The sequence below is a fragment of the Sinocyclocheilus grahami genome, unplaced genomic scaffold, assembly GCF_001515645.1.
Source record: "Sinocyclocheilus grahami isolate Dianchi unplaced genomic scaffold, SAMN03320097.WGS_v1.1 scaffold344.1, whole genome shotgun sequence".
NCBI classification, from domain to species: domain Eukaryota; kingdom Metazoa; phylum Chordata; class Actinopteri; order Cypriniformes; family Cyprinidae; genus Sinocyclocheilus; species Sinocyclocheilus grahami.
The window spans coordinates 60,201-77,454 of record NW_015505523.1 but is presented as its reverse complement, the minus strand read 5'-3'; the positions used below and the strand labels follow the sequence as shown (position 1 = coordinate 77,454).

The window sequence follows — 17,254 nt, the reverse complement described above, 5'->3', positions numbered from 1 at the left end:
CTTAAAGCCTGCCCTTGGATACCTGTATAGTTTTGTAATCGATCTATGAGTATGTCATGATCTATAGTATCGAATGCAGCACTAAGATCAAGTAAAACTAGCAATGAGACACAGCCTTGGTCTGACGCAAGAAGCAAGTCATTTGTAATTTTAACAAGTGCAGTTTCTGTGCTATGGTGGGGCCTGAAGCCTGACTGAAATTCTTCATAGAGATCATTTTTTTGCAGGAAGGAGCACAATTGAGCAGACACAACTTTTTCTAAAATTTTAGACATAAAAGGAAGAACCATAATAGTAACAGTAACCAACAGCAATAGAGCATGTTAACACTCTAGTTACATTTAATAATCTATGCAGCATAGGAGGCATGGTGTTGTGTTGGCAGTGGACTTAAATGCAAAAAAGAAGAGAATAAATTTTGATTATCTAACATTTAAAAATGAGGAAATACCATGTTCATGTTACACATTTGAATGTTTACTGCCACAATTGCATCAAAAGCAGATACATTTAGCATTAATCAGAAATAAAAAGGAATGTATTCATCAAATTGTCTATTATATGCATTTAATGTGTAATAGTTAGATATTTTCAAGAGTTATATATAATATATACCTTCTAAATTGCTGATAATGACTGACTATTATGCTAATCACAATAAGTCTGTCTGGTGCCATACTGTACATATCCCAGTTTCCAAATCAGTATTTACAAAAGCAGTTTTCAGCGGGGAAAAAATGTATATAGATTTGTCATGATAGATGCATTCATTTACAGGTACTAAAGGAAAATAAACACTTTCATAGCTTTTTCTCAGGGAGTTCGAACAGCACAAAGGCTATTTCTTCATTCTCATGTTCTGTCCAACACTCCATGAGACAAGCAAAGCATCCAGGCTCATACTCTACCAGATCTGAGTACACACTGGGACCTTGACGCAATATCAATAAAGGTTCATCTGGCCACCCTAAGGAATCCAGTGGGGTTTTATTCAAGTAGAGACCAAAATCTACTCTATTTTTTGGATTGGAGGGATGCGAATAGAGCAATCATGTCTTTGTTGGATTACTCTGTTCTAGAAAACTCAACACACTCCCTTGGCATCCGTTTCCGGTCTCTATCAGCTTGTTTGGGGATAAAACTGTGCCAAAATCCTCTCCAGAGTTGTAGCTTAGAGCCTCCGATCTGTAGCCAAGCCGGGTTCGGGTATTGCAGTACAGAGTACTCTTACCTTCCTCGTCAATGATCTCAGCCATCTGACACTCACACGACTCAACATCCATTTGGTTTCCCACCTTCCATGTGATTCCTTGATCATCACTGTAGAATGCTAAAGCAAAAGACGTGAAACAGCAAAACGATAAGCAGCAGCCTGATGTGCAGTCAGGTTTGCCTGTGTAATGATAAACATATGCTGGGATAATCAGTCTTCCGCTCTTCATTTGAACACCGTGTCCTGGTCAAACAGCAAATGGGGTCCACTCTTTCATCTGCTCACCGATTATATCTGCTGTTAAGTCTATGGTATGGCTCCAGGTTTTGCCAGTGTCCTTACTGGTTACACAACATAGTCGTCCCTGGCTCTTGTTTGTGCGTATTTGTTCATATTCAGAGACTTGAGTGGGAACACAGACAAAAAACAGAAAGAGGGTCTTGGATTCTCTCTCATAGACCGGACATTGATTCATGCTACAGTGGTTTGGTAGACAAGCTGACGAGAGCAGCTGATGACCACTGACCCACTGAAATAAAAAGCATCATGACTGTGTTCATGCCAGGCTATGTAAGTTAAGAAAACTCAGGAATAATATTTCATAGTTTTTTTTTTGTACCTCAATGTCTTGAGTCTTGGCATCCTTCAATGTTCCTCTTCTCATCACAAGCACTTCTGCGTTTGTGTCACTTAATGTTTTTCTCTTTTCAGCAAAGGCAAGGAAGGTTTTGTCGTCATTGAGATTGACGAGAGCTGGAATTCTGTATATTTTTACAACAGCAACACCAGGTTTGAGGCTTTTATATACAAAAATGATCAAAACCTTGCCAAAAAGCAAAATACTACTAGAATCAAAAGAATCAAGGGGCACGCCTGCACACCTAGGACAAAGTACAAGAATCACTTGGTCTCACGTCCAAAACAAGACAATGAGTATAATCACTGTACAGACAGAAGTTACATAAGAAAGTTTCGCACTTCAACCTGCAAATTTATTGACGCTGTATGAAAATAAAAACATCAGTGTTAACAATTTGGGACAAATACATTGTAATTTATTAGAAAAACTGTTAGTGGCACTCTGAATTTTGTGCAGCATCAGAAGTCTGGCCAACCCCCTTTATTGAGAGGTAGCATTACAAATAAACAGTTTTTGTAAGTTCTGACACAATGTTGTATTTTATTTTTAAGGTGACACTGACATCACAAGAACACAACATATTATTCTTAAAAAATAATAAATTTTAAATAGACATTTTATTCTAATAAATAGATTTTTTTTTGTCCTTGTCCAAAAGTATCCCCATAAGAAGCAATACTCACAGCAAATTTTTTTTTTGAAGCAGCAACACAGCAGGTTCATCACCACCTCTCAAGCCTCTCATCAGGTCTAACCAAAACATACTGAGCATCCCTTATTTATAATAACCTATATCAACACAGGAAATTTCTGAAACTAAGTTAAACATTTACTAAGTTAAAGAGCAGGATGATGAGCAGGGTGAAAAACATTCTTTATCTATTTCATTTATTGTTGTCCGTAAGTAAAAGTATGCAAGTAAAAGAGAGCATAAAGTATGTTTTCTTTATGTGAGTGAATTAAATGTTAAATACCGTTAAATCGTTAAATACCAAAAATGTTTGCATATTTGCATTCTGTAGGGTGAAAAAGATGTGTGCACTGTTTTAAGTTATATTTTTGTTTTAAAATACATATTTAATTGAGTTTGAGAGATTTAATGTTTAACAAAATCTGCATATTTCCACCATCAAAGAGTTATCCTGGGATGTAATGGGGAAAAACACGTTTAATACAAATAAAACCAGTTATACTGTGAATATACAGAATATTTTATTAAACATGCAACTTTATTAAATAGGTTAAAAAATTATTAAGAAAAAAAACTGTCCCCAATATTTACCATTTTTTGCATATTTTAATCAAATTTTTATAAATATAATCTTATTAATGTGCTAATTTGCCTGGGTGGTGTTACTGTCTCCAGTGTAGGGAAATAGTGGCAACACAGACATAAGTAGCACCAACACAGACATAAGTAGCACCAGTGTTATAAGTGTAAGCACCAATATTTTATTAAAATTTATTAAAATGTCCTTAAGCTTCCATTTTATGAACATTATGCAAATTATACAAATGCATTTCTTACATATTCTCTTTTGCTACTCCAATTCACTGCAATTAAAGCAGAAGTGTTATTTCGCATTAGTTCTCCTGTTTGACACAATCTTGAAGGGCTGTGTTGGATAAAAATATGCTTTACGTGCTTTTTTTATTGTGTTTATATAACTGTTATTTATTATATTCCAATTAGCTTGCTTTATCTGGCAAAAGTCCTGTGATTTTCCAAGTTACTGTTGATTTGAACTGCAAGTAGATACAGACAGATCCATTATGTTTACTGGACTGGGCCACTGACAGATGCTATCACTAATATTTTATCACCAAGTGCAAAATGAGTTGAGGACTGTGCAATGAGCTTGTGATGGTGACATTTGGAGTATCTGGAATAATTAGAGAATAATGATTTAATGATTTTTGAGCCATGTTACGTGCATGAATTATAAACACTGGGATAACTTTATCTCTTATGTCAAAAATGAATTATGGTCTCTATCCCTAATGTTACACAACCCTGCGCAAATGTTTAAAAACACATCTTATCTTTACTGAGCACTCAAATAATACTGAAAAGAAGTGAAAATAGTGTGATACAGCAGAATGTGCAACAAGATACTGATTGCCTATAGTTATCTTTTTTCTAAAATGATTTCAAGAGGCAATGTAACATTAGAGAAACTTATCTACATATAGAGTAACATTTTACTGCTGCAAAGAACCAAAGACTGTATCAAGTTGTGAGTTACCACTGGGGCCCTTATGGATGCTCAAATGTGACAAGATACCAACCAGGGACATGACACTGCATTTCCTTTTTATTTCACAAGTTTGTTCATATAATCTTTGAGTATGATGAAGGTAAACAGGTATATGCTGTCCATGAAAGAGGGCTTGACATGCAACTCAAGGACTACTTCAAATAAGTTTGTAAAAAAAATAAAATAAAAATAAAGCACGGTTGGAGAAAGAGCGGTCATGAAAGTAAGGAAAGCAGCTGTTATACATTTTTGCAAAAGAAAAAAAAAACTGAAATCTACAATAAAAATGGAAAAATGGCACAGAACTGCTTTGCATAAAGCACATTTTTGGCTAGACGGTAATACATCAGGAAGTATGTTGATCAACAGTTTGGTGCAGTGGTGAAGCGGGTGGGCATGGGCACACCCACTAAGAAGTAGGTCATTTTCCAAATGGATGTAAATTATTCAACAAAAATATTATTACTATATAGTAATACTATATTACTTTTTCACTATAGCTTTATAAAAAAGTTTTCATGGTCAATTGGAGGCAGTTTCTTAATTTTCCCTCTTCCTATAGGTGTATAGTCTACGCTTGTCAAAATGATGATTCGTCAATTTCTGTTAGTCCCACCCACCATGTTTTGTTTACGACATAAGGATATAATAGTAAAATGCGCACGTTTGTGGAGTTGAATTTGAAAATGGTGAAACTAACATCAATCAGATCAATTTAAAAAAAAAAGAAATATTGAATATCGCAATTGAAAATAAGTATTTTAGCAATGAATCCGGATCATCTACAAATGAAACCAGACCACCTGTGGGTGAGGAATTTATAAATCAGAAACTTCTGTGCCAAGCATGTTGTAAGCATTATATTAGCATTGGTATAGTGTTTGATCCGCTAAACATATGCATCCCGTGAAAAGAAACACACAAACGTTGTGCTGTGCTCTCCACAGCAAACTGCATATTGGCAGCTGCACTCATTTATACGGTCCTCAATGTTTAATCTCTTTTCAATGCAAACTGACAGATTATGAGCACTTGATTATGAGATCATATGTAGCCGTTGTCTCAGACTAAGGTAATGTTTTAAAGGGGTCATATGATGTTGCTAAAAAGAATATTATTTTGTGTATTTGGTGTAATGAAATGTGTTTATGCAGTTTTAAAAAAGCTTTGAATGGTAGTGTGTATGATCTTCATATTTTGATGATTTAAATATGCTTAATATCAATTTTGTGAGTACTTGTCCATTATTTTTAGCAGTAAATTAATCATTTGCCAAACGAAGAGAAAATGTTGACTTTTGCAGTCTCATTTAGCACCCCTGGCCTAAATGACGTCACTGAGTTTAAAAAGGACAAAGGCTATCCCTTCAACCTCATTTATCTCTCCACATTCCATAAGACAGGCAAAGTGTTTTCCATCTCCACAGTGAGCCAGATCGGAGTATCCACTTGGACCATCGTAGATGATCAATTTATGGTCCTCCCATCCTGAGGCATCCCACGGCGATTTATTCAAGTAGACGGCAAGGCACATTCTCTTGCTTGGATTGGTTGGATGGCAATAGAGTAGCCATGTTTTTTCAGTTGCTCGATCAGGGGCAAAACTCAACACACTTCCTTGGCAGCCATGTCCGGTCTCTGTCAGCTTACGTGCAGATGAAGGCTTGTCAAAAGCATCTCCATTACTCTCACTTAGAGCCTCGACTCTGTGGCCGGATCTACTTCGAGCATTGCAGTAAAGTTTACTGTTACCTTTGTCGTCAATGATCTCAGCCATTTGACACTCATTAGACTCACCATCCACACGTTTTCCTAAATGCCAAGTACTTCCTTTATCATCACTGTAGAATGTGAATGCACGCGATGTGCGTTCACAGTTGAGAGAGTGGCAAGGATACACATATGCTGGGATAATCAGTCTTCCGCTCTTCATTTGAACACCATGTCCTGGTCCGACAGCAAAGGTGGCCCAGTCCTTCTCCTGCTCACCGATCACATCTGCTGTCAGGTCTGTCATATCACTCCAGGTTTTGCCAGTGTCATGACTGGTTATGTAACAAAGTCGTCCCTGATTCTTATTCTTGTGTATTTGTTTGTGTTCAGAGACCCCAACAGGAACAGTGATAAAAAACAGAAAGAGGGTCTTGGATTCTCTCTCATAGACTGGACATGGATTCATGCTGCGGCGGTTTGGTTGACAAGCCGAAGTGAGCAACTCATGACTATTATCCCACTGAAAACAATAAAGAAAAATAAGGCGAAAAAAAGGCTTAATGTTAAAAACAAAAATTTGCTAAACGTGCTTACACACAGGCCATCCAAGATGTAGATGAGTTTGTTTCTTCATCAGAAAAGCATTACGTCAGTTGCTTACCAAACAGATCCCCTGCAGTGAATGGGTGCCGTCAGAATGATTCCAAACAGCTGATAAAAACGTCACAGTAACCCACAAGTAATCAACACCACTCCTGTCAATCAATTAATGTCTTGTGTAGCATAAAAAGTAAATTACAAAAACAGTTCTAAACAAATATGTCTGTGGACTCTGAGAGGACAACAGGGGATGGATTTTTTTTTTACAAACACAACTTTTTGCTTTACAAGATGTGTGGATTACTTGTGGGTATTTCTGTGTATTGCTGTTCGGACTCTCAATCTGATGGCACCCATTCACTGCAAAGGATCCATTTGATGAGGTAGTGATGTAATGCTAAATGATTCCAAATCTGTTTTGATGAAGAAACAAACTCTTCTACATCTTACATGGCCTGAGCCAGGTGAATAAATGTATCACTTTATTTTTGGGCGAACTATTCCTTTAAAATGTAAGTTCCAGAGAACTGTTTAACATTGTACAATAATGTACCAAGACTCACCTCAACTTCACTATCCTTACATATTCCTTTTCTCATCACAAGGACATCTGCATCCGTGTCATCTGCAGTTTTCCGCTTTTCAGCAAAGGCAAGAAACGTTTGTTTGTCACTGATATAGATGAGAGCTGGAATTCTGTATGTCACCTGCATTTTTTCAGATTTCTGAGGCTCCTGTTTGAATAATGTTGATACTGGAAAGGGTCTTGATTTGCTTCCTGGATGTGTTTTGTCCATTGTTAAATTTAAATCCTAAAAAAAATAATAAGCAGATTTATATTATTAGCTAAAAATTTTTTTTAAAAAAGTCACAAGGCAAGATTAAGCAATATAAACTAAGTCAAGTGGTGATGTCTTATAGAGGATTTAAGTTACTTATAAAGGAAAGATTATTTTTTGTTGTACCCTGTCCTTTCTTCTTTTGTCTATATTCTCTCAGTTTTCACAATAGGGATACCGAATTGCGCAATGTGTGCGTTTGTTGGAGTTGGAGAGTATGGAGAGAAATTACAAGCATAGTTCCAATGCAAACCACAACACGAAGCACATGCACAACAGATTATACAAGTAAATGATCACATGAGAGCGAAAGTCATGGTTCGATGGCTGCCGCTTTGTTAACTTTTAGCAAAACTTGAGATGTTCGTGTTGTTTTATTAGAGACTACCTGTAGCTGCCTCTTAAAGCGTTATTTACGTTACATTAAATCGTGTACGTGCTTTACATCAGCCTGAACGTGCGACGCAAGTTTATACTTACACAAGTGTTATTTTCTGCTCCAAAAGTTAAAGTGCGCTGCAGGCTACTTAACCACTGGCCTCCACGGACTCTTGTTTTGCTGCGACAGCGAGAGTAATCGGCCAGATGTAACACCTGTTTTTAGTTACAGTTTATGGGTCATTCCACGAAATAGCTGTTTTTTATTTTTAAATGAATGTCTATAAGGTTTGAAACACCAATTTGTTCGCTCAAGGTGTTTATTAAAATGCTATTTCTGCAAATATCCCGCTTTTAAATTATTTGTTTACTTTTCAAAGTTGTTCGGCATTGCTGGGAACGCCCACAAAAACGTCATAACCGTTTATGCCGTGGGGGAAAACCACAGGGATGGGCGATGCCACTTATTTTGTTTTCGATAGGATACCGATATTTTTCAAGGCAGTATCGTCGGCTTCGATACTTCTGAACTAAACTTTTAATTTATGAAATTATTAAATTACTAAAAGTAAAATGGGTAATGATAAGCACTTAACTTTATGTTTAAAACGCATTTTAACATTCAATACGCCTTAATTGTAACTTATTAGGTTATATTTTTGTTTACACATGGTTCAGATATGTTTTTTGTTTACACATGATTCAAATCTACAAATACTACAGTTGAACTACGGTCACTTTAGTAAAACCATGACAGGCTGTTGCATGCATAAAATGCAACATTTTATTCTGACAGTGTATGATTTCTATTAACATTACAGAATAGAACATGATCAATATTATCTTTCAACGTTCAATTTAAATAACTGTAATTGCACAAACTATGTAGGCTACAATTTCAGTTTGTTTATTGTGAAATAACTCTGTCATTCTGTCCTCTGATAAGCATTGTTCAGGGCTATCGTTCCCAAAAGCTTTAATGCTTTCTTATGATACTTTTGGGAAAAGCAGCCCTGTTTGAATGCACTGTCAGCAGTGAGTGAACGCTCTCTGTGATTGATTAGTTCTGTCTGTGTTCAGATGAGCAGGAAAATAGTTCAATCCTACACAAGTACTTGCGAACAAAGGTTATTCGTCCAATTCAATGCATACTGTACGCATTTTTTTTGTTTTGTTAAATTAACAAAATCACTGGTAAATAAAACACACCTTAGTATCGATATTTTTAGTTTGAGTATCGATCATAGACTGTATAAAAACAGGTATCGATACTTTCGATACTCGCGTCAGTATCGATATATCATCGATACGCCCATCCCTAGGGAAAACAAACCATTCGACTTAACGCGCCGAGACCTTATTCTACCACAAATCAAGTTATATTAATAGGCGCTTGATCTTTATTTTTTGTGATGATTTCGATAGATTTTTGCTTGGTGCAATGCCGAAAAGTAGGTGTGTGGCGTTCTGTACCTCTAATAAGTTTTTTAAAAACCTGATCTGAAGATGTATGTGACTAATAAACAGACGGACTACCGGAGGTAGCACTGAGCCGATAGCACAGATATATGAGGTGTATTTTGTGCCATTTTTGCTCTTGCGATGCAAACGTGTATTACGTACGTGTGGATGAGCGTCTGGATTACGTACGTGTGGACGAGCATCTGGATTACATAAGTGTGGATGAGCGTGTGGATGAGCGTCTGGATTACGTACGTGTGGATGAGCGTCTGGATTACGTACGTGTGGATGAACGTCTGGATATTAACTATCATCATTATTATCTTTACTTACTGTTGTGCCCTAAGTAAGGTTTTAATTCGGGATATAAAACACACACACACAGTTTGATATATTTATCAAACCAAGTTTGAATAGATGCAAAGAAAACAAGATCTTAATAAAACATTTATGCAATAAGAAATGAATACCAAACTAAGTACTATTTGAAAAAGTTTTGTTTTCATAAATCCACTAGACACTAGGAAATAAAGAAAAATTTGTTTATTTGTTTATATAGACTGTATATAAAAAATTAAGGGAACACCTAAATCTTAGATTTAATTATTAGATCTCAATGAATGAAATATCCAGGTTAAAACTCTTCACTTATATATTCTGCCTATTGTTGTGGGGAAAAAAATAATGTGACAATGGTCAATGAAAGCCAAAATCATGAACACATTCAGGGCAGGAATTACAGTAACAAGTAAAGTACATTAAACGTATTCATGTTAATCAGTAATGTGCATGGCCCCACGTGCCCATATGAACTCCCAGCAATGTCTGGGCATACTCCTGATGAGATGGCACATGGTGTACTGGGGGATCTCCTCCCAGACCTGGATCAGAGCATAAGTGAGCTCCTGGACAGTCTATAGTGCTACTTGATGGCTTTGGATAAATGAGATCCCAGAGGTTCTAAACTGGATTTAAGTCTGGAGAATGTGAGGGTCAGTCAATGGCATCAATTTCATCCCGATACTTCATAGCATGTGGAGGTCTGTGAGAACTCTAAGGATGGTCCTCCCCAGACCACCCTTGCTGTTGCCTCTCCACAGTACTTGTTTTCACTTGTATACCTTCATCATCCAGAGACTGCCTACAGACTCTGGCCACATGAGGCCGGGCATAATCATGCACCAGGAAGGCCCTGGACTGCACCAGCATAAGATCTGACAATAGATCTCATTAATACTGTTCCTGTAGGCAAAACAACGGTGCATGTTTTTGATATTTCCTTCATCTGAAGAGGAGACAAACTGATTGGGATGAGGTTGGAAGTGCTGGAAAATGTGTAGTGTTTGCTGTGCCTTCAGGAACAGGGTTGGGAAACATTGACGTTGCCTTTTTTATTTGGTCAAATACAGTAACTAAACATGTACAAATAATAATGACAATCATGATTTAAAGAGAGTGGAAAGTGAGTTTACTGTATGTACAATAATCAAATTTCTGTTGTGTAGGCCTACTGTAAAATCTTTGTGTAAGATTTGGTAGGCCTACTCTTATTTGTATGTCTGTTAATGACCCTTGAACCACAAGGGCTATAAACAAAATTATATTTCCCCTGAATCATTGAACAAAGTCATTACATCTTTGATTTCCTTGAGGTATTTTTCCCTTTACTCTCTATTTTCGATTTTGCTGCCAGCAGTCATTATGTAACATCTAATGATGTGTAATCTGAATGGCTTTCCATTATGAGAACAAATGCAGTCATGTGTTTGTTAAATACTCTGCACCACAACCCATTTCTGATGGGGCTTACAGTAACCCTCCTTCGCATCACAATCAAATATGATATTTTGTGATGTCAAAATCTATTAAAACATTTATTTTAAAAATAATAATAAATTTATTATTATTACATATAGTAATGGTATTACTATAGTAAAAGTATAGGTGATCAATAGTAACGAACGCAGCACTAAGATCAAGTAAAACTAGCAATGAGACACAGCCTTGGTCTGACGCAAGAAGCAAGTCATTTGTAATTTTAATAAGTGCAGTTTCTGTGCTATTCAACATTTATACACAATTTAATTAATTGTCATCTTGTCATGAAATTCTTCATAGAGATAATTTTTTTGCAGGAAGGAGCACAATTGAGTAGACACAAATTTTTCAAAAATTTTAGACATAAAAGGAAGATTTGAGATGGGTCTGTAATTTGCCAGTTCACTAGGATCTAGTTGTGGTTTCTTAATAAGAGGCTTAATAACCGCCAGCGTGAATGGTTTTGGGACGTGATCTAAAGACAACGACGAGTTAATAATATTGAGAAGCGGTTCTTCTGCTACAGGTAACAAGTCTTTCAGTAATTTAGTGGGTACAGGATCTAACAGGCATGTTGTTGGTTTAGATGCAGTGATAAGTTTATTTAGCTCTTCCTGTCCAATAGCTGTAAAGCACTGCAGTTTATCTTTTGGTGCGATGAATGAAGCTGAAGTATTATACGCTGTAGAATCTACAATTGTAGCCTATAACCAGTTTTACTACAAATACCATGGTTAAACTAAGGTTAGTGTAGCAAAACATTTTTTTTTTTACCATGGTTTAACTATAGTAACCAATAGCCATGTTTTTTGGTATTTTATATACATATTTTCATGTAGCACTAAGATCAAGTAAAACTAGCAATGAGACACAGCCTTGGTCTGACGCAAGAAGCAAGTCATTTGTAATTTTAATAAGTGCAGTTTCTGTGCTATTCAACATTTATACACAATTTAATTAATTGTCATCTTGTCATGAAATTCTTCATAGAGATAATTTTTTTGCAGGAAGGAGCACAATTGAGTAGACACAAATTTTTCAAAAATTTTAGACATAAAAGGAAGATTTGAGATGGGTCTGTAATTTGCCAGTTCACTAGGATCTAGTTGTGGTTTCTTAATAAGAGGCTTAATAACCGCCAGCGTGAATGGTTTTGGGACGTGATCTAAAGACAACGACGAGTTAATAATATTGAGAAGCGGTTCTTCTGCTACAGGTAACAAGTCTTTCAGTAATTTAGTGGGTACAGGATCTAACAGGCATGTTGTTGGTTTAGATGCAGTGATAAGTTTATTTAGCTCTTCCTGTCCAATAGCTGTAAAGCACTGCAGTTTATCTTTTGGTGCGATGAATGAAGCTGAAGTATTATACGCTGTAGAATCTACAATTGTAGCCTATAACCAGTTTTACTACAAATACCATGGTTAAACTAAGGTTAGTGTAGCAAAACATTTTTTTTTTTACCATGGTTTAACTATAGTAACCAATAGCCATGTTTTTTGGTATTTTATATACATATTTTCATGTTATCTTTTTATTTTACGGCATGTATTTGTGAAAATGATTAGGCAGGCGCAGCACACACCACATAGAATAACCCTGTGCATTTCAAGGCATTTCAGTGGACCTGTTACCTGTTTTGTCAATGTTAAAAATCTTTTTAATATATCAATAAGAAAGTACGACAGGCTTTTACTCACGTCTTTATTAAAATTAAGCAAACCAAAACGACAAATGTTTACTTTCACAAGCCGTCTCTTGCTCACTTAGGTAACGTTAACAAAAAATGTCGGGAAACGACACCTCTGGCCATTCCGTTGGGTCGTTTGTCCAGTCACAGATACCGTATGGACAGTCCGAACCAATACGGCTCAGTTTTTATACGTATGGTTGCTATGTCGAGCGGCAGAAAATATCTTATGTAGGCCATTCTGAGTCAATCCCATGCTTTTCCAATGAGGGGGAAAGGACTGTTTTCCCCCACGCCGACTCCGCACACACAGCTATGATGACGCAACACCGATCAAGTCTATGGCTAGGGCTGACAATTTAAGATCGCCCCCTACTGACAAACAAAATATAGGATAAAGTGATAAAAGTGGGATAATTCCTTTTAGAGTTCAAATCCTGAAATTATTCTGAATTATGAACAAGATGGGAAACAATTTAAAATAATTTCAATATTATATCCACTGCGATCTTATCAATATATGTAATAAAATACTAATATATACATATACAGTATACATCTTTATCAGTGAAAATACTTCATTAATTCTGTCCACTATGACCTTGTCATGCAAAGGCCAAAAGGCACACTTAATAATAAAAAATATAGTATTATTTGGCTGCCGATTATATCCATGCAACACAATCAGTCGATTTTGATTAAAAGCATGACCAGATTAAACTTAATCATACCATACATTTTAATAACACTAGTCTTTATCAGTGCAATATTGATAGTGTCCTCTTGAACTACTTCAAATGAAAACAATTTGTTAAAACTAGACTGTTCCAGTTAATCTGTGGTAATTGCAGATGCAACACAGCTATTTACAATAAAATGACAAAAATAGTGTAAAACACTATACTAAAGATAATACATGTACAAATGTCGAGCTAAAGTAACCTTTGCACCCCGAGCCAGTAGAAGGTAATAGAGAGAAATATCTTAAAATATTAAAATATTTAAAAAATTGCAAAATTTTTACAGTGAAACTAAATGAATCAAAATAAAAAGTCTACATAGTCCAACATAAAAATTAAGCAGCCTATATGACATACAAATACATGACAAACAAATGAGTAGTGACCATCAAACAGTCCTATAACAAAGGTCAACAAGCAAATACAAGGTAAAGCATACCTTACATGTATCAAGCCAGGACCAGCACAGTCATGATTTAATTATCACATTAACTGCTTAATTTTTTAAGCCATAACAGTTTCATGATTTCACGAGATGCTCGGACTTCACCTCAGATAAATTTATCTGAATTCAAAATACAGCTATTTTGTCAGTTATTTTTTTTTATTATCCAGTAGAAAGAAGCAAATCTAACCCAGAAGCAAACTTTAATGGACTAGTTCACCCAAAAATTACATTTGCAGAAAATTTACTCACCCTCGCCCTCGAGATGTAGATGAGCTTGTTTCTTCATTGCAACAGATTCAAAGAAATTTAGCATTACATACATTTTTCACCAATGGATCCTCTGCAGTGAATGGGTGCCGTCAGAATGAGAGTCCAAACAGCTGATGAAATATTTATTTATTAAATAATTATTTAGAATTGTTTTTGTAAACATTGCAAGTAAATTTCTCTTCTGATTCAGTTAAGAGGATTGATTCAATGGTTTAAAGTTAAAAACATCTTAATGAAGGATTTGTTTATTACAAACACTTTTTTGAGCTTTTCGTGTCACAAGATAATAATTGATGGACTGGAGTGGTGTGGATTACTTTTGAATTATTGTTTTTAATCAGCTGTTTTAACTCTCATTCTCACGGCACCCATTCACTGAAGAAGCCATTGGTGAACAAGTTGATATTAAGCTAAATTTCTCAATTTGTTCAGATGAAGAAACAAACTAATTTATATCTTGGATGGCCTGAGGATTTTGGGGTGAATTATTCATTTAAAACTTGCCATAGGAAGTACTTTTATCATTTCAAGTGCACAATAAATTGCTGAGTTTAAATTCCACAAAGGCTATTTCCTCAATCTCACTTTTCTCTCCACACTCCATGAGGCAGGCAAATCGCTCCTCACACTGTGTCAAATCTGAATATCCACTGGGACCCTTATGGATGATCCATGGTTGGCCCCAACCAGACGTTTTCAATGGTGATTTATTCAAGTAAACTCCAAGATCCTTCCTTTTCTTTTTACTAGTTGGATGGGAATAGAGTAACCACATTTTTGTGTCTGACTGTGTCAAGCAATCATTTGGGCTCCTCTCCACTTCATCCAATGGCTCGGGCACAGGGAAGCTCAACACGCTACCCTGGCAGCCATGATGGGGCTCCACGAGTTTCTGAGCAACATGAGGGTTGCCAAAAGCTGCCCCGTAGCTCTCACTTAAAGCCTCCACTCTGTGGCCAAATGTACTACGGGCATTGCAGTACAAATGACTCAGATCAGCATGGTCTATGATCTCAGCCATCTCACATTCGCAGGATTTCATTGGGATTTTTTCTCCCATCTGCCAGGTGACACCACAGTCATCACTATAGAACGCTAAAGCATGAGGCCTGACTATGAGTGGAAAATGAAAGGGAAAACACCTACAATGTATGTAATAAACATAAGCTGGAATGATTAGTCTTCCACTTTTCATCTGAATACCATGTCCTGGTCCAACTGCAAAAGTAGCCCAGTTGCAAATCTCATCTCCAACAATATTTGTTAAATCTGTTACCTTGCTCCAGTTTTGGCCATAGTCTGTACTAGTGACGTAACACAGCCGTGCTTGGTTTCTACCCGTAGCAATCTGGTGATACTCTGTGGTATTGCCCAATATGCAGACAAAGAACAGATAGATGGTTTTGGATTTCCTCTCATAGACTGGGCAAGGATTCATGGTGCGATGATCCGGCAAACGAGCAGAAGAGAGTGTTTGAGCAGGAGACCACTGAAAACAATGACAATTAATTAAAATGTTGAATTATAAAATTATACACAATTGTTAAAAAGTTTGTGGTCAGTAAGATTTTTTTAAAATGTTTTTGAAGTTTCTATGCTAACCAAGGCTGCATTTATCTGATCACAAATACAGTAAAAACAGTAATATTATAAAATATTATTATCATTTAAAATAACTATTTTCTATTTTAATATATTTTAAAATGCAATTCATTCCTGTGATGGCAAAGCTGAATTTTCAGCAGTCATTACTCCAGTCTTCAGTGTCACAAGACCTTTAGATATTATTCTAGTGTGCTGAATTGGTGCTCAATAAACATTTATTATTATCAATGTTGAAAGCAGTTGTGCTGCATAATGTTTTTTGGAAATACTGATAGATTGTTTTCAGTGATGAATAAAAAGTTCAAAAGAACAACAATTATTTGAAATAAAAAGTATTTTCTGTCACTTTTGAACAATTTAATGCATCCTTGCTGAATAGGCGGGGCATAGAGGAGAAACAATAATGTACAGTATGTGGAAAATAATGTGTTTTTTTTTTTTTTACCTTAAACCGCATAGATACATTTAATTACACCAAATACACAAAATAATGTTCTTTTTAGCAACATCATATGACCCCTTTAACTTCTTTAAAAAATAATTTTAAAAAAATAGTAGTGACCACAAAAATTTTAACTGTAGTGTATCTTGTAAACTACAGATATATTGATAAATAATAATACATAATATATGAAAAAAAGAAAATTACTTGAAGGGATCCATTTTGCAGTGAGCCTCTCCTCATGACCAACACTTTTGCATCACTGTCACGTGGAGTGCTGCGCTCTTCAGCAAAGGCAAGGAAAGTCTGACCATCACAGATGTAGATCAGAGCAGGAATCCGATATGTTTTACCATCCTTCTGTTGGAATAATGCTGTTCGTGCAGGCAGGGCGTGCTGGGCTTCTGGGTGGCTTATTGACGCCATGCTGCCAATCATTCCTAGAAAAACAAAATTAGGTAAACATATGTGGGTACTGCATATGACATGAATTGAAGTGGACTTTGAACTTGAGGCATTTTCATGTCTAGAGACGTCTTCAGAAAATACTGTCCCTGCTGTTATTTAATAATAAATAAAAGTATAAAATAAATATAAAATATAAATCATATAAACTCATTAAAAAGACTTAAACGTCCTGATCCCACACGGTATAGATAGACATACATAATCAACTGATACGGCGCCAATAATATCATTTTTAATTAAAGATATTAAGACAAAAACTTACAATACATACAATCACTTCACATTCCATATAACGTGTAATATTCGGGTTAAACGTACAGTACTGTGTAATGCGGCTCTCCGTCTCCAGTGAGATTGTCCTCGCTGCAGCCTGTAGCACGATGACATAGCTGGATCAGATTTTAATGCGCATGCGCAAAGTGGGGCTGCCATTGAAGCTAGTATTTAATGTAAATTCAACTGTAATTACGAGATATAGGTGTGTTTCATAGGCTTACACAAATTATAGTATACTGTGATTTTAAACTAGTAGCGTATTAAACTTTATTTAAGCAACGATGGCGTCGTTTTGAATGAAAGGGTATGTAAGCTATGTTTATTTTTTATTAGTTTGATTCGTTTTAGAAATAAAACTCTACTAACTACAATTTTGTTTGTTCTTTATGAAAAAAA

The 17,254-nt window shown here is 35.9% G+C and overlaps 1 protein-coding gene and 1 pseudogene across 1 annotated transcript; both read right to left on the bottom strand.

The window, feature by feature from the left end:
- Nucleotides 1–800: 800 nt before the first annotated feature.
- Nucleotides 801–4,750, bottom strand: LOC107603272 (sialidase-2-like; annotated as a pseudogene).
- On the bottom strand, nt 4,157–16,962 carry LOC107548159 (sialidase-3-like). The gene is made up of 5 exons (XM_016228720.1): nt 16,901–16,962; nt 16,322–16,554; nt 15,344–15,556; nt 6,987–7,235; nt 4,157–6,343 (listed from the first exon to the last, which is right to left on the bottom strand). The coding sequence occupies exons 2-5, from the start codon at nt 16,550–16,552 to the stop codon at nt 5,435–5,437; spliced, it is 1,602 nt and encodes a 533-aa protein (XP_016084206.1). The 5' UTR covers nt 16,553–16,554; nt 16,901–16,962; the 3' UTR covers nt 4,157–5,434.
- Nucleotides 16,963–17,254: the final 292 nt, after the last annotated feature.